This window comes from Zootoca vivipara, chromosome 8 (assembly GCF_965207765.1).
Source record: "Zootoca vivipara chromosome 8, rZooViv2.hap1.1, whole genome shotgun sequence".
Classification (NCBI taxonomy): domain Eukaryota; kingdom Metazoa; phylum Chordata; class Lepidosauria; order Squamata; family Lacertidae; genus Zootoca; species Zootoca vivipara.
This window is the reverse complement of record NC_142591.1, coordinates 654359-679751: the sequence shown is the minus strand read 5'-3', so window position 1 is coordinate 679751 and position 25393 is coordinate 654359. Positions and strand designations below refer to the sequence as shown.

Genomic DNA, 25393 nt, shown 5'->3' with positions numbered 1-25393 from the left:
AGCAAACTATGGCAAGTTCTTAAAGAAATGGGAGTGCCTGATCACCTCATCTGTCTCCTGAGAAATCTCTATGTGGGACAAGAAGCTACAGTTAGAACTGGATATGGAACAACTGATTGGTTCAAAATTGGGAAAGGAGCACGACAAGGCTGTATATTGTCTCCCTGCTTATTTAACTTATATGCAGAATTCATCATGTGAAAGGCTGGACTGGATGAATCCCAAACTGGAATTAAGATTGTCGGAAGAAATATCAACAACCTCAGATATGCAGATGACACAACCTTGATGGCAGAAAGTGAGGAGGAATTAAAGAACCTTTTAATGAGGGTGAAAGAGGAGTGCACAAAATATGGTCTGAAGCTCAACATAAAAAAAACACCAAGATCATGGCCACTGGTCCCATCACCTCCTGGCAAATAGAAGGGGAAGAAATGGAGGCAGTGAGAGATTTTACTTTCTTGGGCTCCTTAATCACTGCAGATGGTGACAGCAACCACGAAATTAAAAGACGCCTGCTTCTTGGGAGAAAAGCAATGACAAACCTAGACAGCATCTTAAAAAGCAGAGACATCACCTTGCCGACAAAGATCCGTATAGTTAAAGCTATGGTTTTCCCAGTAGTGATGTATGGAAGTGAGAGCTGGACCATGAAGAAGGCTGATCGCTGAAGAATTGATGCTTTTGAATTATGGTGCTGGAGGAGACTCTTGAGAGTCCCATGGACTGCAAGAAGATAAAATCTATCCATTCTGAAGGAAATCAGCCCTGAGTGCTCACTGGAAGGACAGATCCTGAAGCTGAGGCTCCAATACTTTGGCCACCTCATGAGAAGAGAAGAATCCTTGGAAAAGACCCTGATGTTGGGAAAGATTGAGGGCACAAGGAGAAGGGGACGACAGAGGACAAGATGGTTGGACAGTGTTCTCGAAGCTACGAACATGAGTTTGACCAAACTGCGGGAGGCAGTGGAAGACAGGAGTGCCTGGCATGCTCTGGTCCATGGTGTCACGAAGAGTCGGACACGACTAAACAACAACAATAACAGACTAGATGGCCCCTAGTGTCACTTCCGACTCTACAATTTATTATTTTAAGTATGCAAAGATGAGAGCCCAGGCACCAAGAACTGTGTCACTTCTTAGAACTAATCAGAAGAACTTTAGTTTCTAGTGCACACTGAATATGAGGATTCATTGTAAGGAGAGGAGGAGGGGCACTGCAATGTTGGCGGGGATCATTAGGGAATTTCTGACCTAACGAGTTCTATGCAGCACATCTATAGGAAATAAAAATAAAGTTTGATCAGCTGCATTTGTGACCTTCTGAAAGCTGCCTCTCCCAATATGGGTTTGGTACAATAGCTCTTTGAGTACAAATATCAAGAGGATTGCCAAAATTAAAGCAGAGAACATCACACACCATATCTTGATCTCATTTATGTTTTGCTTTTAATAGCGCTGCTTTGACTATTTTTATCTCAGGTTAGAATTTTGATATAGCTTATCACTTCCTGCTAAACTGATTTAGTCCAACTTTATACATGGTTTGTTAGAATGAGAGAATTATAAGTCCATCTTCCCACATGTTGCAATATTCCTAGTGCAGTTCTGTTTATCAGGTTTTGTAGTATACAGTTCTTTGCATGTCTCATTTGCCATGACGTGGTCAATGTTTCCTTCCTGCTGTTTACAAGCCGGTGTTAGAGATAAGAATACACTCGCGTTGCATTTACACAGGGTTGAAAAAAATGCCCAAATATCTGCTCACTTAGGGGTGGAAGAAGACTTTTCTGCGTCTTTAGATCAAAAACAAGCAACGAGTCTTAGGAGTGTGGTAAAGAGAGACATTTTCTTAAACCAATAATAAATATACTGTATATTGCAAAGTTGGATCGGCTTGAAAGGAAGAAATGTGTTATGTGGACTGGTGGAGTTCGATCCCTCCGGTCACCTTAGATGGTGGGTTTTCTGATCACGTACTCCATTGTATGTCTGTTTTAAGTAATATTAGTAAGGTTTTAAAAATAAAGAGATGGGCTTTATAGCGTCGTCTTTGATTTTATTTTACATTTTTTATGACTGTGATCTTGATTTTGTTTTTCAGGGGTCTTTGGATTGCAAGAGTATTCTGGAAGGCATTTTCTAATTGACCTGTCTCTGAATAGTAGAATCCGGGAAGATTGTATAAGAATCTGGGTACCTGAGTAACTTCAAGATCGTCTAGCCCACACAACTCATTCCTGATGATAAACTCTGTTTCTTTACATTGAAGGAGCATTTTCCTCACATGCAGAACTGAAATCTTGGAATGCTTTATTATGGCAGCAGCTGTACAGCAGAATGACCTAATGTTTGAATTTGCCAGTAATGTTATGGAGGATGAGCAACAGGTAAGGGAGAAATAAAATAAACCACGTTGGATAACCGCTGGGGTATTCTACGCAAATATTAAAAGCGTTGTTTTACTTTTTTCCCCTTTTGAACCGTTGATTCTAATCACAAGGGAAATGCACATCTATGAATTGCTTTCTAGTGTATGTGTGTTTATGAGCAATTTAGTTGATAGGCTTCATTCCTTAAGACTTTACAACACCTATAATTCTCCAGATGGATGAGAAAAAGCAAACTGAACGTGAATCCTAGCAAGACGGAAGCACTGTGGGTGAGTGGTTCCTACATCTGAGAAACTGGTGAATTTTTTTCTCTGGATGGGATTGCACTCTCCCTGAAAGAGCAGGTTCATTGTTTCAGAGTACCTCTGGATCCAGTTTGTCACTGGCAAAGCTCAAGGTGCTACTGGTAGTAAGTGAATCAATCAAGTGAATCAATCTTTTTTTATTAATAATAATAATAATAATAATTCATTTTCAAACATACAAACATATAATCAAACAAAAACACAATGCAAAAAAGAAAAAAGAACAAAAACAAAAAGATTCTTATTTCTCTTCTAACTTTCTTTAACAATGTTAAATGACTTCCCTGGATCTCTTTCTTCTGAGTTTCACTTTAAAACATCCTTAGCAGTTTAATTACTCATATTCCTTACTTATTAATATAATATTTACCAATAAATCTAATATTTACCAATAAATCTAATATTTCCCAATAAATCTAATATTTCCCTATAATATTCAAAGAATATCAATTCCAAACTAAAATATAAATTATTACTGATAGCCTATCAAATGAATCAATCTTTTAGTGTGACAGCGCACACACTTTGGAACTCCTTGCTTATTGACACTAGGCAGGTGCCTTCACAATGCTCTTTTTGGTGCCTGCTAAAACACCTTAGGCAAGCCTATCCACACGTGTAGAATGTTGACCATGTGTTTTAATCTAGGTTTTAGCTTATTGTTGATTTTAAGTATTTTTTAATGTTTTAAATAGTTGTTTTTAATTACTTTTGCTGCTAATGTCATCATTTTGTTCTTTTTGTAACTGCTTTGAGGGGTTTATTTTTTTAAAAATTGAGCAGTATCCAGGGGACAACCATTTCACGCAGGGGTTCTGTTCCTGGCCTCCCGTGTGTGTCGGAGTGCATATAAGCATGCCGTACCCCGTTAGACCCCCTTCTGCTGCCTTCTGGGCCCAGAGGCACCTCTGAGCAGCCAAAAATGATTATGTTGGTGTCAACTATTATTATTGCAGATAGATAAAATACATGAAGGGTGGCTAAGCTGTGGCTCCCCGGACGGCAGCTCCCGCTATACCTGACCATTAACAGTGTTGGTTGGAGCCAAAGAGCCACAGACTGTGAGCAGCTTTTATTGGCGCTTTGCCTCTTGAAATGTTTGGCACTTGTGTATCCCTCAAGAAGAGTGTCCTGTCTTCTGGTTGTGGCTTTCTCCCTCCCTCTTTCTGTGCACAAGCAAAAGGCATGAGACAGAGGAGCTAGAGGGCAGTCAAGGCAGCTCAGCATTTGGGTGGGCTTTTTCTGGAAGCCCTTGCAAACTGGGCTTGAAGAATCCTGGGGAGCTGGGCTGGATCAGAGTGTCCATGCCTGAGTGGTATCCTCAGCTTTGGCAGGGCTGGGCTGGGAGGAGCCCTCTTGCATCTGCAAACCCTGCTCAGAGAAAGAGGGTTAGGAAGGGGACATTTGATTATTATCTTATTTTGCAGGTAGGGGGTTCACAGAATCATATCAGGGAGTGAACAGTAAAGATCAGCAAAAGCAAGGGTTTGTATTTTTTTAGAAAATGACTAGTTGAGGGCGGTAGGGCTTGGGAGCTATAGAAAATCTTTTGGCATCATAGTACCATAGTGAGGGACCCATGGGAGCAGTCAGCAAAAACATTATTTTAAAAACCCTGTAAGTTAAAAAAAAATAGGGGTAAAATTTGGGGACGCCTTGGGAGGGGCAAAAAAACCTTACGGCATCATATTGGGAAAGCCATAGAAGCAATCAATTTTTTAAAATTGATTCTTATTTTAAGAAATGACAAATTTCAGGGTAAGATGGAGTTTGGAGACTGTGTATGGCAGGCATCCCCAAACTGCGGCCCTCCAGATGTTTTGGCCTACAACTCCCATGATCCTTAGCTAACAGGACCAGTGGTAGGGGAAGATGGGAATTGTAGTCCAAAACATCTGGAGGGCCGAAGTTTGAGGATGCCTGGTGTATGGTGACTTCAGGTTATCCACCCTAGTTTAAACAATGAAGTACTTGGGCTAACTGTAACACATTAGTTAAAAGCAGATTGAAATTGAAAATCCATAAGGCCCATTCAAAAGCTAATAAAGTTGGAGCCAAGTGTACACCCTTGGGAGGGATCTGGGGCCAGCATTGTGAAGGCCCTGCATCTGCTGTCTGTCAGTCAAATAGGCCTTAATGGTAGAGCCTCTGAGACCAGTCATAAGGCTGGGAAGGGGGCAAGAGCCGTTCAGAGAAATTGGTCCTAATCTGTTTAGGCCTTTAAAGGTCAATAGCAGGACTTTTAAATGGATCCACAAACAAATAGTTCACCATTGCAACTGGTATAATGACCCCCACACCTGGTCCCAACCACCCTCCAGGCAGCTGCGTTTTGATTGTTGTACTGTCTTCAAAGGCAGCCCATGCCAGACATGACAACAGTCCAGTCTGCTTTTCTCTGGATAAACTTAAAAACTTAAGTTTATCACTGTATCTGAAGAAGTGTGCATGCACACGAAAGCTCATACCAAAATAAAAACTTAGTTGGTCTTTAAGGTGCTACTGAAGGAATTTTTTTTATTTTAAAAACTTAAGCTGGTGAGAGGTGTCCTAAGCCATGAATCCCGCCTTGTGCCTCCACAGATAGTGCAGAGTTCAATAGAATCATAGAATCATAGAATCATAGAGTTGGAAGAGACCACAAGGGCCATCCAGTCCAACCCCCTGCCAAGCAGGAAACACCATCAAAGCATTCCTGACAGATGGCTGTCAAGCCTCTGCTTAAAGACCTCCAAAGAAGGAGACTCCACCACACTCCTTGGCAGCGCCAATCTCCATGCTTGTCTTTCAGGGGATGTGCCTCCCCATGCCAAACCAATTGCAAATCTGCAGATATAGATGGCATCTCACTTCAAACCAACTGCAGCATCATATACACATTAAACAAATGGAACCTTGTGGGATTGTGCAGGACAAATCCCATGGAGGGGCTCAGCCGGTTAATACAACTACCATCTGAGTAGGCCCCAAAAGAGAGAAGGGGAACCACTCAAGCCAATGCCTCAAATTCCCAAGGCTATATGAGGACCTCCAGTGTCAACCACTACCAGGCACACACTGGGCTGCTGGCAGCAAGAAAGCAGGTGGAAGGTTTGAGGGGGTGCACATGCACATGACCATAGTCTCACCCCTTCACTTGCTGAGACCCATTTTCATCAGTTCTCAGTTTTGGGTAGAGACAAGTTTGTAGCATGGTCCTACGGACAGATTAGTTTGCATTGAGGAGAGTTACAGAATTTCACTTTCCTGTGAAATTCTTCTTTGTTGTGTCTAATTTATACATTGAAGCTTATTTAGATCAGAGCCTAAAGCTAGAAGCATTTTTGTACAAAGACCTGAACACTGTGTAAATAGATGGAGTGGATGAGGGTCAATAAACGGAGCTTGATTGAGGCAGTGAAGGCAAGTGATTCTTGTGTCTGGAAGATTGGCCAGTTGCCTATTCTGGACAGGTTTGCACTCCCTCTAGAAAAGCAGGCTCGTAGTTTGTGCTCCTGGATCCAGCTTTGTCAATGGTAACCCTATGTAACCTCAGTTCTAGGAGTGCCTTTCACAAGCTGTGGTTAGAACACCAACAACTGCCATTCTTCCACTGTGATTCATGCATTCGTGACCTCAGGACTTGATTACTGCAATGCATTATCTGCGGGGCTACCGTGTTTCCCCGAAAATGAGACATTGTCTTATATTTATTTTTCCTAAAGAAGACACAACATGGCTTATTTTCAGGGGGTGTCTTATTTTTTTATTGCGCGTCCAGCCTCGCCTCTTCCTTGGTGCCCTCCATAACTGCGCTGATCACTATGTCTTATTTTCAGAGTATGGCTTATATTGCACAAATGCTTACAAATCCTGCTACGGCATATTTTATGGGTATGTCTTGTTTTCGGGGAAACAGGGTACCTTTGGGTCTGGTCTGGAGGCTCCAGTTGAGACAGGATGACGTGGCTAGATGGTTGGTGAGGACAGACTACTTGCCATACGTAACCCTGATGCATGAACATTGGGTTCATGAATTTTCAGGTCCCTTAACAACTGGGGGTCCAGGATACCTTAAGGACAGCCGATTCCAATCTCTGAGATCTCTTTTTTGTGGCACCCCATGGCTCAGGTGCATGGCTCATATCTAGCAGAAGCCACACATTCAGTATTGTGGGCCCAGGTCCATGGAACTAATTTCCAGCTGAGCTGATACAAGCCACCTCTCTGTTGAACTTTGGGCGCTTGGCAAAGACTTTCCCATTCCCAGAGGCATTTCTCCTTAACATTTATTAAGTTCTAATAAATATTAAATCTACCCATTGGGTTTTGTTTTTTTGTTTTTTGTACAGCACATAGAAATTCGAGTGCTATAAAATACCTAATGGTATAGAATAGTTCATCATCATCATCATCATCCTTTGGCAGGAGAACAAGATTGTAAGCACAGGAAGCAGCCTTATAGCAAATAATTTTTTATTAGTTTATCATTATTTTCCCAACAATAGCAATATCAAGGAAGCAGCCTTTTACCATGCCAGACTATTGGTCCATCTCCCCCAGTTTTATCTCTTCCGACTAGTAGTGACTCTCTAGGGCTTCAGGCAGAGATCTTTCTCAGTGTCTTCTATCTAATAACAGGCAATAGCAAGCCTTCTGCAAGCAAAGCATTTGCTCCACCACTGAGATCAGATCGTTCCACAACTTCTTCTCTTTATATATTTTTTCTCTGAAAAGAGGTGATTTGCACTGCGTTTTTAGGCTTATTGTTATTTTAGAGATTATGAGTTCTGTGGTGGAATTATTGCAGGCACAGAGATTGTTGAAAGTGTTCTCTTGTCCTCATCAGATAATATCTTCTCAAAGCACAGATACAATCCTATTCTATCCCTTCATGACAATGGACCACTCCCGGAGAGTCATGAAGCCAGAACGTATTGTGAGGAATGGTGGGCCAGATGGGCGGGGTATAAATGATAAATTATTATTATTATACTTGCTAGTTTGGACAGTAACTCCATTGTCAAACCAACTTGCAATAGAATATTATTTACTTTGGTTGTATCCTGTTCTTCCTCCAGGTTGATCAGGGCAACATACTGATTCTGCCATTGTTACCCTCCAATTCATCCTCTCAACAATCCTCTGAAGTAGGTTTGACGGAGAAATAGTGACTGACCCAAGTTCACGCAGGGACTTACACCTAGGCGGACACTCCCCTCTACAGGAGGATGGCTGCTTCTGCCTAGTTGCTGTTGGTGTGACTCCCCCTGGAAGGACAAGAGGTAGTACTTTGGAAGAGAGCAGCAGAGAGCAAAAGAACTATGCTCTGATACATGTAAAAAATCTCTCTCTCTGGCTGCCATTACTGTTAAGTTGTGGGTGAGCAGCAGACAACACAGCGATTCTCCAAACAGCTCTTTATTTGAGTCAGAACAGAACTGAACTGAAGTGCTGAGCCAGCCTGCTTTTATAGAGGCTGGCTCAAACAATGTAACAAAACATCATTCAAAATTCCATCCTAAAGTTCCCTCCTAAAACAACTGCCTCGGACCTGAGGGAAAACTATATACAGTGACTTCAATACATAACACCCCTCCCCACCAAGAGAGGGCATTAGTTAAGAGCATGGTGGTTCCAATAATATTCGTAGTGGTTCCCCTTGGGGTACAACGCATAGTGGTTACAGTTACCAATCTTAATCTTTTAGGGAACGTAGTCCTTTAGATAGGCTGGCCGCTTGGTGACCCGGTTGGATCGCCGAGGGCCAGTATTCGAGTCCAGGGGGTTGCCCGCTGCCTGCTGAAACCACGGTGTGGCCGAAGGTGGCGGTGAGCCCAAGTCTCCTGGGTCCGCTACTGTTGTGGGACCCTCCCCGAGTGGACTCTGCGGCCAGTCAGGTTCAGCAAAGGTCCGAACCTCTGGAGAGTCCAGCTGAACCTCTGACGCAGCTTGGCTAAGTTCCTAGTCTGTAGATTGTGAGGGGGGGTGTTGATGGAGCCTCGCCTTCTGTTGGTGTCTGCTCCGGAGCTGAGGCCGCAGTTGGGGGCACTGTGGTATTGCCCGGCGCCTCAGCTGATCTATGTGTCGGCGCCACAAGCATCCATCCTCGAGTGCCACCTGGTACGAGCGAGGCCCAGTGACCCCCACTACCGTGGCCGGTACCCAAGGAATGTCCCCCACAAAGTTCCGTGCAAAAACCCGGTTCCCCGGAATAAAAGACCGTGTTGTGTTCGCACAGCCCGGGGGTTCGGCCACAGCAAAGTCTGGGCGTAGCCGGTCGAGCAGAGACCTGAGGCGACGGCCCATCAGCATTTCAGCCGGACTCCGCCCTGTCGCTGCATGAGGGGTGATGTGCTGCACGAGCAGGTACTCCACGACCCGCTCGTGCCAGTCCCCTTGGTTCAAGCACGCCAGTGCCTCTTTCGCTGAGCGCACCATTCTCTCCGCCTGACCATTGCTGGCGGGATGAAACAGTGCCGTCAGCGCATGGCGGATGCCCAGCCCCATGAGGTACCACTCAAATGTACCTGAAGTAAATTGCGGTCCATTGTCGGAGACGAGGACATCAGGACACCCATGGATCGCGAACAGGCCCCGCAGCACCCAGATGATGGCCTCTGTCATGGTGGATGTCATCAGGGCCACCTCCAGCCACTTGGAATAAGCATCGACCACCACCATAAAGGTCCGTCCATGGAAAGGGCCGGCCAGATCGATGTGCACCCTCGACCAGGGTGCCTTGGGCGTCTCCCAGGTGTGTCCTTTCGCTGCTGGTGGTGCCGGTCTCGATTCCTGGCACGGTTGACAGGTGGCAACCCAAGATCACTCTGAGGAAAGCCTGAGGTTTTACAGCCACTCCGAGTCGTCACCATTACTGGTATTTATTTGGTAAAGATCAGGTTGGTAAAAGTCTCACTTCAGTTCATTTGCTTGGATAGTAGAATGGTAGAGCAGGGAGTACATGCAGGAAGATAACGATAAGAGCAGTCACAACTTGAAAGGTTTCTTCTTTAAATACCGCTGAGGCCCAGACGCTCCCCCAAGTGAAGGTCAGGAAGACTTTAAACAATTCCCTACTGTACTTTAATTCCTTAAAACCTATGACTAAAACTTAAAACTTAAAACTGAGCTAAATTAAGTAGATAAGAATAAAACGAAAATAAAATACAAACACGGTATAAAACAGTAAAAAAAACTTAAAAACAAACCAGTAAAGTACGGAGGTCAGAAGGGAGGATGTTGATACTCCGCCATCTTAGGCCGTTTTTCTGAGCTTGTGTTAGAGATCTCATTCTTAGCCTGCTTAGTTAGACTGGTTTCAGTCCCCCTGAGCTATGCAGAATACATGATTGAGGCAAGGAGGTACAAAGGCTACCACTGTGTTCCTTATCCTGGTACTTATCCTGGCTGCTTTGAAGAAGTGTAGGCTGCTGGACAGACTTCTAATCTGTTTAAATTTACATCTCTGCTAAACCTTGTGCAGTTTGCTGTTCATGGCAAATGCTAAAACTGACCTTTTCAGCTCCTGGTGCAGCCAATTTCCTATTTTGGAATCAGTGAGGACGAACAATATAAAAATAATGGAAATTAAATAGTTTTGCCTTCTTGTTTTCACCCTTAGTATGGCATTGATACTGTACTGTTGTGGCTTTCATCCATTATGTTTACCTAAAAAAAACTAAGAACAAATGCACCTAATTGTTCCAGTTAGATGTTTCCTTGTCATTTCATGTTTGTGAGCAAGAGGAATCAGTGACATGACTGAAAGATGTTCAGGGAAATATTTTGCAAGATTCTCCTTATACCTGCCAGTCTTAAAGCGGCTGGTTGCTTACTGTGCTCCTCTTAGCAAAATATTTCCCTTGTGGAGGCTCCTGAGCCCACATTTGCAACTTGCAAAGTACCTTATTTTTCGCTCCATAGGATGCACCTAGTTTTTAGAGGAGGAAAACAAGAAAAAAATATTTTGCTTTCTTGAATTGTCCTAGGCATAGCAGCCAACTCCTAGAGGCCTAGGTGCTTCCCCCTCCCCATATTAAATATTTGTGGAAGCTTCTTTTGCAAAGGGGGAAAGCTCCAATTTTTAAAGGATCAGCTCAAAGTTGTGCAGCTTTTTTTGCAAATGGGAAAAAGCCCCGTTTTGGGGGAGGGGTCAGCTCACAGTTGTGCATCTTTTTTGCAAAGGGGGAAAGCTCCATTTTTTAGAATCAGCTTAAAGTTGTTGAGTTTCCTTGCAAAGGGAAAAATCCTGTTTTTATGGGGTTCAACTCACAGTTCTGCAGCTTCTCTGGGAAAGGAAAGGGAGCCATTTCTACAGTTTCCAGACAGATAATCTAATCAGCCAGTCACATGTCGCTGGGGAAACAAACAGCCTCCCTCTGCAGACAACAATTGAGGCCTGGGCAAGGGGCCTGGGTGGGTCGGGAAGGGAGCTAGTGTCCCTTATCTCCCTCCCCGATCTCTTGCAATCAGCGGGTTCCTTTCAACACTCTCTTTCCCTCTTGTTAGCCTTTAGCTCTTTTAAAAAAAAAAACACAACCTGCCTTTCGTCCCAGGGCAATTTGGCTCCAGGGACCACGCATTCGCTCCATAAGATGCACAGACATTTCCTCTTACTTTTTAGGAGGAAAAAAGTGCATCTTATGGAGCGAAAAATACGGTAGCTTTTTATGACAGAGGTTTTTGTTTTCTAGCACATGGTGATGCTGGTGAGTAAAGCTGATCTTACTCTGTACTTAAAATTAGATGCATATATAGTCCCTTTACCTTTATAGTTCATTTGGTATCTGCTGCTCAGTTCTTATAGTAAAATACATGCTCCTCATAGATCCTCTGGTCTTCCAGACCTAAACCCTCCTGTGCTCTAACCTTTGTTCACTCTGCCATGCACCTCAGGCATTTGCCTACTTGTGTCCCATCCCATCCAGTCAGCTTGATTCTTGTCCCTCTTCCGACATGACTTTTCTGTCCAACACTCTTGCCTGCCATACAGAGGGTCTTTTCCCCCTGAGTGTCTTTATCTTCTTAGTATGTATGTTTTTACTCTTGCATGCTAACAGCTTAATGCGTCAATGGTTTGTGAATATAAACATTTGTGATTTTAGGATGCAGTGTTTGAGAGTTTGTGTTGGCACTGCCCATAGGTCCAGTGCAGATGTGATACTGGCTTAGCGCAGACAACACATTAAAGCAGGGTTTGGGCCAGCCGTAGCTTATAACCCAATCCATGGTTTGAGTTTCCAAATGTACAACAAGCAAATCCCGACTCACTGATGCATCTCATGGTATTTGTTTTCTGCCCTCTCAGTTTCATAAATTTCCTCCCATCTATCTCCATGGTAAAGCAGCCCCTGAGATAGATGCAATTGCTGTAACTGTGGCTTGTTAATTCAAATGTCATGTCAAACCATAGCTAGCACAAATGTTAGCTTTGAAAAGCTAAGTTCTGATTTTAGCTTCTGATAATGGCTTACCAGCTGATTGTAAGCCATGGTTTGACCATTCAGCCATCACACAAGCTTGAGTTGGGCTTCCTTAGTCATATTTTGAAGTGATGCCTGAATTGAACAATACCTGGCAGCTCATAGTTTGCCAGCTTTGGTACACGCCCTCCATTTAACTCTGGAGAAATTCCTTTCTCAGTTCTAATCTTGTAAACCAGCTGCCACCATTTTGTATTGAGTGATTTCAAACCATGGTTGGTATTAACAGTGCTTTGCATTGACTACAAATGAACAATACTAAAATATATTATAACAGAAGGTGACGTTTGCTTTACAGCTATTGTGGTTTCTTTGTGCTGAGTTGTTCTCTCCTGATTTCTTCCTACCTTTGCTGACAGTCTGATATTGAAACTGATTATAGACACCCGCTCTGCAAAAGGGATGATAAGGATAGCACAAAACGTTCATACAAATCTGCAGAGATAAATTTATTCCACCAAGGGTTTGGTACACTTCAGTCCCAAATTAGCCTTTCATCAGTGGCACCTATAACCCAGTGAATGAAAGCATCCCATTTGAGCAGCTCTCCCCAACCTGATACCTTCCAGCATGGATGGTGGGAGTTGTACTGCCACATCATCTGGAGGGCAGCAGGTTGAAGAAGGCTGCATTGGAGCAATGCATATTCTGTCTAGTACAACATGATTGGTTACATATAAAAATTAATAAGTGCAGCACACCTATTAAATGTCAGTTAAAATGAAAAAAAAATAGTCTGCAGTCATTGCTGAATATATTTAGTCTCTGGAAAATTGATGGTGTTGGGAGAGTTAATTATCTTCCTTTTTCCAGTCTTTGTGTAGCCATGGCTTTGTTATTCTATCTGTCACCGAGGAAAAGAAGGGGGAGGCTTTTGATTTATGCTCAATAAGGAATTTAACAAGGTTTTATTATGCCCTCCCCCCTCGACCAAAGCTGAATGGACTTTATTTAAAATCACTTTTGGACCGGACCAGGAGTGTGAGCGCCTCATGATTAATGCCAATATTCCAAATGAATGAGGAACCAGTCACAAATCATGCCAGGTTGTACCCACTTTGCCTTTCAAGTCGGCAGACACGGGCTTAAGTGGCATAGTGGGATGCAGTGAACACCCCAGAACCCACTGGGGAACATTGCCAGGAATTTTGCCTTATAAATTTTGGCTTTTCCCTGCCTGAACCTCCCCACGCTACAACCGAAAATTGATGGTGCTCTTAAACTGTAATCCTGTGCACACTTACTTGGGAGTAACACTAATTGAACTGAATGGTGCTTACATTTGAGTAGATGTATAGGCTTGCACTGTCAGTAACAGATAATTCCTGACTTCTGTAAGAACAGATTTTTACAACAGTAGGGATTGCCTAAACTGGAAAAAGCATGGAAAGTGCAAATACATAGTTGTATTCTAAAAGTTTCTTCATATAGTAAATATCTCATTTGTAACTTCTCCTTTAAAAAAGGAAATGTTTGCAACAGCAGAAGAGGAAGTTGCCTAAGATAAAGAAGAGTCTAAATTCAGAACTGTATTCTAAAAGCCTCTTCATATGCTAAGTATTACAAATGCAACAAATGGTTTGCATATTTTTTGGCCAACGTTGGTCACCAGCCCCAAGTACCTCAAGCCCAGCACACCTGCAAGAGTATCGCCCACTCCCCTCTTGGCTCCACAAGGTGAATGGTCCAGTTGCACTGAGCTGAGCTAATATAATAGAATCTAAGGAAGAATAGAGACATCTGTGGGACACTCCTAGAAGAGGAACTAATGCCTACATGTGAACTTACTAGCTAATGGATGGTCACAGCTCTCTATGAAAGATGTTAAATTACTCCTATCACAATTTTATACTGCCTCTTTTTATACAACTCTGTTGAAATGGTCTCTGTGCTAAATGATTGAATTCCAAAAGCATTTAAATCATACACATAGGCAGATATCTAGCTGTGTTATACTTGGAGTAAACCTTAGGGAGGAGTTAGTAGCCAGCAGCGCACTTGGCACATTGCAGCTTCTGGGAGCTCACAACCAAGAACTTGTGATCAGAACTCACAGATGGGCATTTGCGAGGGCAGTTTGACGGGGAGGCCTGGAGTCCTTTCTCACAGTGTGCATAGGACCAAGAGACATAGAGGGCAAGGGAGCTACTGCCATGACCTGTGCCATGTTGATCTTTCTGCCGGAGAACATGCGAAAGTAAATTTGTAGCAAGTGTAAGTTGATTGCCTTGCTTTAAGAGAAGGTCCAGCAACTTGAAGCTCACCTAGACACACTTCGAGCGACAGGACAAGATGCAGTGTTTCTCAGTAGAGCTGAGTTGGACTGTGATGGGACAGTACAGAGGTGAGATGGCTCTAGAGAGGAGGAAGATCGCCTATTGAAAGAGACTAACTCCTGGAGGAATGTGATGCACAGAAGTAGGACTGTCACAAACCATGCTGTGTTGTTGGAGCTGCTCAAATCTTCCATTCTTGGGCAAGGTGATTGAGCGAGTGGTTGCTGAACAACTCCAGGCACGCCTGGAAGAAGCGGACCATTTGGATCCCTTCCAGTCGGGATTCAGGCCTCATCATGGGACTGAAACTGCCCTGGTCGCACTGCTCAATGATCTCCAGTGGGCTAGGGACAAAGGTGAGAGCTGTTTCCTAGTCCTGCTGGATCTCTCAGCGGCTTTTAACACCATCAACCATAACATCCTTCTGGACCATCTACAGGGGTTGGGAGCTGGGGGCACTGTTAATTTATTATTATTTATAGCCTGCCCATCTGGCTGGGTTTCCCCAGCCACTCTGGGCGGCTTCCAACAGAAATATTAAAATACACTAATTTCTTAAAGATTAAAAGCTTCCCTAAACATGGCTGCCTTCAGATGTCCTCTAAAAGTCTGGTAGTTGTTTTTCTTTTTGACATCTGATGGGAGGGCATTCCACAGGGCAGATGCCACTACCGATAAGTACTGTTTGTGGGGGACAGGATTATCACACCAAACTACAACTAATCCAGAATGCGGCAGCTAGACTGGTGACTGGGAGCGGCCGCCGAGACCACATAACACTGGTCTTGAAAGATCTACAATAGGTCCCAGTTTGTTTCTGAGCACAATTCAAAGTGTTGGTGCTGGCCTTTAAAGCCCTTAATGGCCTTGGTCCAGTATACCTGAAGGAGTGTCTCCACCCCCATCATTCTGCCCGGACACTGAGGTCCAGCACCAAGGGCCTTCTTTCGGTTCCCTCGTTGCGAGAAGCCAAGTTGCAGGGAACCAGGCAGAGGGCCTTCTCGGTAGTGGCGCCCGCCCTGTAGAATGCCCTCCCATCTGATGTCAAAGAGAACAACAACTACTAGACTTTTAGAAGACATCTGAAGGCAGCCCCGTTTAGGGAGGCTTTTAATGTTTAATAGATTTCTGTATTTTATTTTTCTGTTGGAAGCCGCCCAGAGTGGCTGGGGAAACCCAGCCAGATGAGCAGGGTATAAATAATATATTATTATTATTATTATTATTATTATTATTATTATTATTATTATTATTATTCCATGCTCTCACCTTGGACATCAATTCTGGGCCAGAGGAGCATGGGAAGCATTTGCCATCCTCAGAATACACCAAGGTGGCTGTGAAAGGTAGAGTGCACAAAATGATCCTGCCACCTTCCAGAGGAGGAAGAGACAGGAGGAGATGGATTTGGAGGAGTCCTTTTCCATTCTTGACCTAACCCCTTCAGATCATGAAGGAGTATGCCAATAACCCACTTGCTACCTTCCATGGAGATGATCTCTGAGAAAGGGAATTGCTTTGTGGAGAAGGCAAGCTGAGAGGAAGGAGTGGGAAGGACTCGAGCCATAATATCCAGATGTGCCAATAGAGAAGAGGAAAAGACTCAAGAGTAAAATTGGAAAGTGCTTCAGATTGGGTATACTGCACACATATTAACTAACTTTTGTGATTTTGACATTTGCCGCAAGTCTGAATTGGTAGCCAGTTTTGTTTTTAACAAACAAACAAAATAACTTTAACAATTAAGCCATAACATGCAAAAATCCTTGCAGCTATAACAGTATCATGTGTGTCAGGGGGACGCCCTACAGAGAGCCGCTCCCTGTCATCCTGACAAGCTCCTCACGCAGCGTCAGCAGGAGCAGCGAGTCAGGAGAAAGGAATGAGGAAGTGAGCGGGGAGGAGAGAGGGCTCTTTCAGGTATTGGAGCCCCAGCGCCTGAGAGAGGGCCAGGGGAGCAGGAGTCTGGAGAGATGTCGGACACAGGGCCACCAGAAAGGAGACTGTTCCCTCTGATGCCCGAATTGAGGCGCGCACCCACCCGTAGGGCCAGGGGGCGGCGCTTTGGGGTGCCTAGGCTTTTATGCTGGGCAAGAACCTGGAAGAAGCCATTGCGGGATTCTGACACGGACTAGGCAGTCATGTTTACTGATATCTTTGCACTGTAAATAATATGCACAATAAAACTCTGAAAGACAAGACAGAGTGGAGCGTCTTTACTCAAGAGTAGCCACAGACACCTCTGACAATATGGATCTGTTCCAGTAAAAACAGTTGTATGTGTTTTATAATTGTAATGGTTTTATTTGATTTTATAATTGTTTGCTCTATTGTTGTAACATACCCTGGGACCTTATGTTGAAGGATGAATAAAAATGTTTATAAATAAATGAATGAATGTCCTTGTACTACGGATTGAGACTTACTTTCTTTAAAGGCACCTGATCAGTTCACGGCTGAGGTGACATATTCATGGGGAACTTCCAGACCTCAACTCATGCTCTTAATCACTATGCTTCACCAGCTCTCATGGAGTGGGAAAAGACCCAGATATTATGTAGAATATAGTCTTCAAGCTTTTCTATCTGGAAATGACTTTAGCCCAACATTTTTAAGGAACACTTTGCTACTATGCAGATGTAAACGGTTAGTGTCCTGTTGCACCCCATGATGGATCACTGGGTCCCACTAGTGGGTCCCAACTCATCAGATGATCTTGACAGGGGTAGCCTACACAGTGCCCGTCAGAAGGTGTTGGATTTCAACTTCCATCATTCCCAGCTAGCACACCCAGTGGTCAGTGATGATGAGAATTCTTCCCTAAAATTCTCTGTAAATGTAAAGGAACCCCGACCGTTAGGTCCAGTCGTGGACGACTCTGGGGTTGCGGCGCTAATCTTGCTTTACTGGCCAAGGGAGCCGATGTACAGCTTCCGGGTCATGTGGCCAGCGTGACTAAGCGGCTTCTGGCGAACCAGAGCAGCGCACGGAAATGCCGTTTACCTTCCCAACAGAGCGGTACCTATTTATCTACTTGCACTGGCATGCTTTTGAACTGCTAGGTTGGCAGGAGCAGGGACTGAGCAGTGGGAGCTCACCCCATCACGGGGATTTGAACCTCCAACCTTCTGACCAGCAAGCCCTAGGCTCTGTGCTTTAACCCACAGTGCCACCCGCGTCCTACAGCACCACCCGCACTCTGTAGGACACCACATTGGCTACCCCAGAAATGCACAATGCCTGTGCCAAAGAGCAGGATTCTAGTATGCCTCGAGCTACAGCAGACACATTGCAAGATATGCTTACAAGGCAATTTATTGCTCCAGCTGACTCATGAAGTTGAGACAGATAACACGTTTGCCAATATGTGTTGCGGCATTTTGTCTAATTTTTCCCACTGTTTGCTGATAAAGTAATGTTTTGTTTTTGTCTTGCCCCTTCTTCTAACAGCTGGGTGATCCATCAATCTTTCCTGCTGTCATTGTGGAACATGTACCCAGTGCAGATCTCCTGAACACTTACTCTGGTTTGTCCTGTGTTGCTGAACCCAGCGACATGATAACAGAGAACTCGCTGGATGTTGCAGAAGAAGAAATTATAGAAGATGATGATATCACCCTTACAGGTTTGTGAGCATTTTTTTTCATTGTCACTTAAGGACACAGTGGCTCAGATATGTCCATGCCTTTTGACCTGTTAAACCAGGAATCTTCCAATTAACCATGGTTTCATGATTGGTCCAAGTTGGAAAACCATGGTTACTAGCTGAAATGAAATGGGAAACTATGGTTAATTGGAGGCTTCCTGATTTCACTTCAGCTCACATGAAGTGGCTCTGTGCTCAGAAAAAAGCTTGTGCATATATTGGCTTAATAAGCCAAGTTATGATTGTCTGAACCAGCTCAGTTGAATTATCACACCAAACCATAGTTTGAGCTTCCTAATGAACAGGCAAACCCATGGCTTATCTGCTTTTATTTTCATCCTTTCTGTACTCGCCTTCAACAGTTCATCTCATTACTGTGCTGTACAGAATCTTGAGGCAGATCAACAGTTGTAACTATGATTTATCAATTCAGATATCACACCAAACCATCATTTTCTAGCATACTTCAAACTACGGATTGTGGTTTGCTGACTGATAATAATGTCTAACCTTATGGTTAGACAGAACCATAAGGCCTTTTGAGGTACAGAGGTAGTAAAAAAATATGTTGGAACCAACACGTTGTTTTTCCATCCATCTTGTTTTTCCTTGATACACTATTGTGGGAGCTTTGCTTCTACTTCATTATTAGCTGAAATCTACAGACACAGCACCTCACTTGTCAATCTTTTTGGTGCTGTTTCTTGACATAGCTGATAATTCAAGAGCTCAGGGACTCTGCTTCCTTCCCCCACTTTGGCAGTAGATAAGCAGAACAAAACGAACTGCTCCTGGGAGGATTCAGGATTCTGGAGTGGGAGACTCCCACCATTCCTCCCCAGCAGGATCCCTGACACCATGGGAGACATTAAATTTATGCATAACAAAAGTGGGAAATGTGCAAGGCCTGAGAAATTTTTTTACAGGAGTGGCTGAAAGCAGGAAATGCCGTTATGGATTCACTATCATGAATATTTTCTCTTCTTGGGTTTTGTAGTCATGTCCCAAGATCCCATATATGGCATGAAACCCAAATCAAAGAATGTTTTCACCTCATCCCACATGCTAGTCTTTTGCATAATTATCCCTCTTATCTGCAGTTGAAGCCTCTTGTCAGAATGGAGATGAAACAATGCAAACCATTGAAGCTGCTGAAGCTCTTCTTAATATGGATTCTCCTGGCCCAATGCTGGATGAGAAGAGATCAAGTGAGTCTGACAGGAATGTTGTTGTTGTTTAGTCGTTTAGTCGTGTCCGACTCTTTGTGACCCCATGGACCAGAGCACACCAGGCACTCCTGTCTTCCACTGCCTCCCGCAGTTTGGTCAGACTCATGTTGGTACTGACAGGAATACATCCGTGCAAAGTGTCTTTTGTCCCCAAACTATGCAGCTGTGTTAGATTTTGCAGGAGAGAAGGCTTGAGCTCTCTAGTGGGTTTACTTGGTAGCTTAGCCATTGCACTGTAGGGCAGGCTAGGGAAGAAAATAAGACTACTGTATTAAAAAAATATCATTAACAACCCTTTCAATTAGTCCTAATCTCCCAATTTTAGGAAATGGAAGGGTTAATGAAAAGCTTTTAGTTTAAAGGAGTAGTATTAGTAGATCTTCTTCCCTTTATTTAAAGAAGGAACATGATTTCACAGAAGTTGCTTTTGAGTCTAATTGGTCTTGGAAAGATTTAAGCCTGTACCTAACTTTCCATTGGCATTAATGAAACCTGTAAAAACGTTGCCTGGATCAGGCACAAATATTTAATGTCCACACAAGTGTCATTCTCTTTCCATGTTCTCTTTACAACTTAAATTTTAAATTTATCACTGATTTTTTTAAAACATTGTTTTGATGTTCACATTAATCAGTTTCAGTAGCTTCAGATTTGGAGCTACTATAAGACCTCTCTCTTTTTTGTTCACTTTTGGTTAAGTCACTTCTGGGACGAGCTGATGTATTCATTTTTTTATTCAGTATATATCTTGCCCTTCCTTCCGAGAGGGTAAGGCAGCACACATGGCGTTATCCAGTATCACCTTCTTAACAGGCCTGCAAGGTTGTAATTAAGTAGGTCCCTTGATTAGTCAAGAGAAATAGGTAACCTACATTAAGTAGATTCAAATTAACATGTGTCAAGATACACTAGCATTTTATTGGTTATTCTGTTAAAGTGATTGAAATTCAAAAGTCAGCTTTTGTTCTTACAGAACCTTGACTTTTTTGTAACCTTATTGCTAGAAACTTTTCCAAAAGCATTAAAGTGTTCATTGACTTATTTGTTGTTTTTCTGCAGCCCATGGGTTTGGGATGGAGGAGGATGTTGACCTTGGTCCTATTACTAATGTGTCAGTCACACTAGATGGGATTCCAGAGGTGATGGAGGTTCACCAGATCCAAGAGGCATTTGCTGAATCACCAAGCGCTCTAGCACTGGAGCAACCGAAGAAGAGAAAAGGTAAGGAAATGAGATGATGTGCAAATGGAAGAAGTGTGTGCGTGTTTATAATATCCAAATTAGCCTAGTGGCCCATCAGTAAAGCAGAATGATCACATCTCTTAGCTAAGTAGATGTGTTTGATGCTGTTTTATATTACAAAAAGAAATATTTGATTATTTTAAGATAGAGACACCATGAACTGAACTGTTTAAATTCAGTACCTACCTACTCTGATTCTTGGGTATTTTCAGAGTAGAAGCTATAGGTCTGCAGTATGTTCAGCCTACTTCAATTATGCAAAGCTAAAACTCTGATTTAAAATGCAGAGACTTACGAATTTTTCCGTTTCCAATGTTTTCCTATGGGAAACCGCTTTTCCTATGGGAAACTCGACTTACGAAGTTTTCGACCTGCGAGTGTGCATTCGGAACAGATTAAATTTGTAAGTCGAGGTCCCACTGTAATGAGTTGCATCAGTGGAAGCCCTGCATAAGTCCCGCCTGTGGTTGCCCAATGGCATAGCTGCCAAGTTATCCCTTTTTTAAAGGGATTTTCCCTTATGCTGAATAGGCTTCCTCGCGAGAAAAGGGAAAACTTGGCAGCTATGCAATGGGGTTTCTCCACTTGCTCTGCACAGAACTGTGTGCCAGCCAAAATGCTTGTGTGACGTGAATTCCTCCCATGTATATGTTTAGATATACATATAATATAAATGGATAATAATTATACAATAATCACATGGTCAAGTCGTTTAATAAACGACATGACATGTGCTCGTTTTGTACAGTCACATGAACTTATTTGCTTCCATTTCACTTCTCCCTTCAGGCAAGTGAGAAAATCAGATCAGGAAGTCACAGTTGACTGTTACATGTGTACTGGGAACCATGATTAATGACTTCCAGGCCAGCCAGGATTGTGTTGTGCAAATGTGGCCATTGTGTAATAATGCTTAGCATTCATATCAGAAATGGGGCGGGGGGGGGGGGCAAGTACCTCCTTGTTTACATGAGATGGGAACTGGGGACATCTTGGCACATGACCATGCTGACCATGCAGGGAATTGGTCAATCGCTCTTGGTGGGGTTGCGCTACCACTGAAGGCAGGTACATAGCCTGAGGGCGCTTCCAGATCCAGCTTCATCATTGGAGGCCCAGGCAGGCTCAGTGCCTGGAAGCGTCTTTTTCCAGCTGTGACTGGGACCATTCTGGACCAGGAGAGCTTGACCACAATAGTGACAATCTTGAAGTCACATTGGTGACTTCAAGATTGGATTGCTTCAAGGGACTCTCTGCCCTTGCGCTTTGACCCAGAAACCGCACTTAGTGCAGAATGCTGCTGCATGGTTCCTAACAGGAGTGAGGCCTTGTTAGCATAGAACATCTCTGTTCCAGGATCTGCCCTGGTTCCTGATTTTGTTTCTAGGCCAAGCTTAAGGGCTTGGAACTACTTTACTTTATGCTTACCTCATCTGCTCCCACTCATCTGCTTCAACCAGCAGAACTGGTGCTGTTACAGAGCCACATACTTGCTTCACATTTGTAAGAAAATGATATTTTAGCGTGGCAGTACCTGCACTTTGGAACTCCCTGCCTCTTGACATCAGGCAGGCTCCTTTACTGCACTCTTCTTGGTGCCAGCTAAAAGCTTTTTTTTAATGCAAGCCTATCCAGATATGTGGAATATTTACATGTGTTTTAATCTGGTTTTAGGCTTATCATTAATAGTTGTTTTTAACTGTTTTTACTGATAATTTGATTGTTTTATTCTTTTTGTAAACTGCTGTAGATATTGATGTGTTTTACTCTTTTACTGTTAATTTTAATTGTTTTAATAACTTGTTTTTAACTTTTTATTGGTAATTTTAATATTTTTTGTAAGCCGTTTACAGGTTTTATTTAAAATCAGTTGATGTGATAAATTAAAAATAAATAAAATCTTGATTCTTAGGTGCCTATTTAGCTCATTGCTAAATGGGATAAATATAAATTATCAGAATTTAACTAGCAAAGGCTTATTGCTAAGTTTTAGATAAATTATTTGGAGATCAATAATTGGGAAGCTTTTTGTCCAGCAAAATAAGTACTGTAAAATCTTGACTTGGACTCCAGTGGGGTCCTTGAACTGCTGTGGTCTTATCTAGCAGTTTGGTTGTTTTAAATCTGACATGCTGTGGGATCGATACTCAGTTGAAAGCATTGGTTGCCCTATGTCTGTTTAATAGTTTCAGTGTGAAAGTTCATACAACAGTCATTTTCTTTCAGGGAAGAAACCCAAAGCTCCACGACCAGAATCTCCCACTCTGACTCCAAACATATCAGTGAAAAAGAAAAGCAAAGATGGGAAGGGTAAGCCTATCAATAGAGCTGAGCCTATAACATTCTGGATAATTGGCAGTCAAACACAGCTGCTACTTCCGCAGGGCTGCTTCATTCTGATCATAGGGCTTAAGAGGCAAGGAGAGGTGTTTCTTGCTTCATCTGAAGTGAATTTGCCATCCATCATGATAACAGTAAAGAAGATAATTGGGAGATTGCCCTTGCTTCTTTCCATGGCAAGTGCTGCTTTTTTGCACTGCAGGAGTACACAGGTACCCACTGCTGGTACTTTCTGATACTAAGCCATACTGTAGTTTTAAGATGTTGTTGTTGTTAATTAATTAAGCTTACATACTGCCCTCCATCTGAGAATCACAGGGAGGTTTACAGTATAAAGGTGGCTCTTCCAGCAGTGTGTGTGTGTGTGTGTGTGTGTGTGTGTGTGTGTGTGTGTGTGTCTTACAATGGACTCTGTACCTGTCAGATGGTACTAGTCTAAGTGAAGAATAGTAGCACTATGAACTCTCCTGCCGATAAATGTACTAGTGAGAGCTTGAGTGAATTCAGAAATTAGTCTGCATACAGAGGCAGCTGAAAATGCTTCTGCCACCACAAGTCTTGTAATGCTTGTGAGCTCCTTACCATATAGACTGATCTGATCCCATGTAGAATTCTCTACTTGTGTAGAGACTCTGGGCATTCTTGAACTTGATTGGTAGAGAATCTGCAAATGTTACAGCCTTCACATGCTCACTCAGAGCCAGAGTATAATAGTTGGATTCAAATACATTTGCGTTTTGACAATATGTTGAAGTGATCAACATAAAGTTGGAACAAAATTGGACAGCTTTGTAATCCAAATAGGTTTCTGCAAAGATAAGGGAACCCTCATTCTGCATAGGTGTCCCTGTGCCCTCGTGAGGCAACCCCAAATATATAAGGAAGTCAATCCTAAATGTTGGAGGGGGTGCAGTCAAAGGGACTTCTCTATTGGAGTGCTGACTTCAAATAAATGAGCACTACATGGACTTAGGATCCCACCCACTCAAGATTACCCGAATGATGACCTCTTAGCCTTTCTATTGGTAGCTCCCCGTATGGAGATAGCCAGATGTTGGGAAACTGGCGGTGGGCTTCACATGAACTCTTGGTGTCCCAGAGTCAATGGCACAGGCTGTCAAAGCAGCAAGGGGCAAATACAATCCCTGTTCCTTTTATAACATTTGGCAAGTGTTTACAGAATAGAGAAATCATACAGATTGTGGCAGGAATCTACCCAGCACTCATGGGAAAATGTGGCATGATATTTAGAATAATCAGATGAAACTGTTATTTAGCATAACAAAACACTGTCATTTTTGGGGGACAAGTTATTTGTTGTTTACTGCAGTAACAATTGTTTTATCAAAATGTGTCTTTCTGAAAATCTTTTTATTCATTTATTTTAGGAAACACCATTTACCTTTGGGAGTTCTTGCTAGCTCTGCTTCAGGACAAAGCCACTTGTCCGAAGTACATAAAATGGACTCAGAGGGAAAAGGGCATTTTTAAGCTTGTGGATTCCAAGGCCGTGTCAAGGTTGTGGGGAAAGCACAAAAACAAACCCGATATGAATTATGAAACAATGGGCAGGGCTCTCAGGTAGGTAAATTTAAGATAATGACAGAATATACTCAGCACAAAATGTATATCATAAGGGGGAGAGCATCCTAAGCTAAAACAATGTTAAACACTAATACTAGTAAATATTATATACAGATATACATAAACACTTTGTGCAGAGCTAACCCCCCTCCCCAAAACAACAACAGCAACCACCCCAACCTAATGAGGACAGAGTATGCTCAGTGAGCCTGACATGCTGACTGTTGGGAGGGAAAAGATTGAAAATAATATTAACATTCTAGAAATATTAATACTGTGGTTGAATCAATACTGGCTAGCACTGGACTAGTAAGACATGGCTCCCTTAGCATGGATACCGGCTGTTAAATGAATCATGACCATCTCAGGCCCACAACTGCATTTTTGTTCGCAGTGAGGCTTCATAAGCCCAGGTGGATCCTGTTCTGTACTTTGAGTGGAATGTCCTTGGTTGCATGGAGACCTTTCATAATATGGAGAGTGATCTGTTGGGGGAAAGTACTTGAGTATTCAAAGCAAGTATATTCAAAGCAACAGAGTGATCTGTTGGGGGAAAGTACTTGAGTATTCAGCAAGAACAGAAACAGCAGGAAATGAATTGTGTTCATTCTTTTAAAAGTGCATATTGCTGCATTAATCTGTTGTTAGTGTTAAAACAGTATTTTAGGTAGAGTTTCTCCAACATTAAGTACAGTCGTACCTTGGTTGATGAACACCTTGCGACTCAAATGTTTTGGCTCCTGAACAGAGCAAACCTGGGAGTGAGTGTTCCGGTTTGTGAACGTTCTTTGGAACCCGAACGTCCGACACGGCTTCTGCAGCTTCCGATTCAGTGCAGGAAGCTCCTGCAGCCAATCAGAAGCCGCACCTGGGTTTTTTGAACATTTTTGGAAGTTGAATGGACTTCCGGAA

The 25393-nt window shown here is 43.0% G+C and overlaps 1 protein-coding gene across 8 annotated transcripts in view; it reads left to right on the top strand.

Annotated features, from left to right (window-relative positions):
- The window catches only part of ELF1 (E74 like ETS transcription factor 1), a 65553-nt gene that overhangs the window by 34526 nt on the left and 5634 nt on the right, over window positions 1-25393 (top strand). For 5 of the 8 annotated variants that reach the window (XM_035101316.3, XM_035101317.3, XM_088674933.1 and 2 more), the window contains 6 exons: window positions 2107-2392; window positions 17891-18065; window positions 19187-19294; window positions 20375-20536; window positions 22784-22867; window positions 24286-24478. In XM_035101316.3, coding sequence (XP_034957207.1) covers window positions 2321-2392; window positions 17891-18065; window positions 19187-19294; window positions 20375-20536; window positions 22784-22867; window positions 24286-24478 — 794 coding nt within the window. In that variant the 5' untranslated portion in view covers window positions 2107-2320. Of the gene's footprint in view, window positions 1-1784; window positions 1962-2106; window positions 2393-8792; window positions 9582-17890; window positions 18066-19186; window positions 19295-20374; window positions 20537-22783; window positions 22868-24285; window positions 24479-25393 lie in introns of those variants that run through there. The other 3 variants (XM_035101318.3, XM_035101322.3, XM_088674935.1) reach the window with 3 other exon arrangements.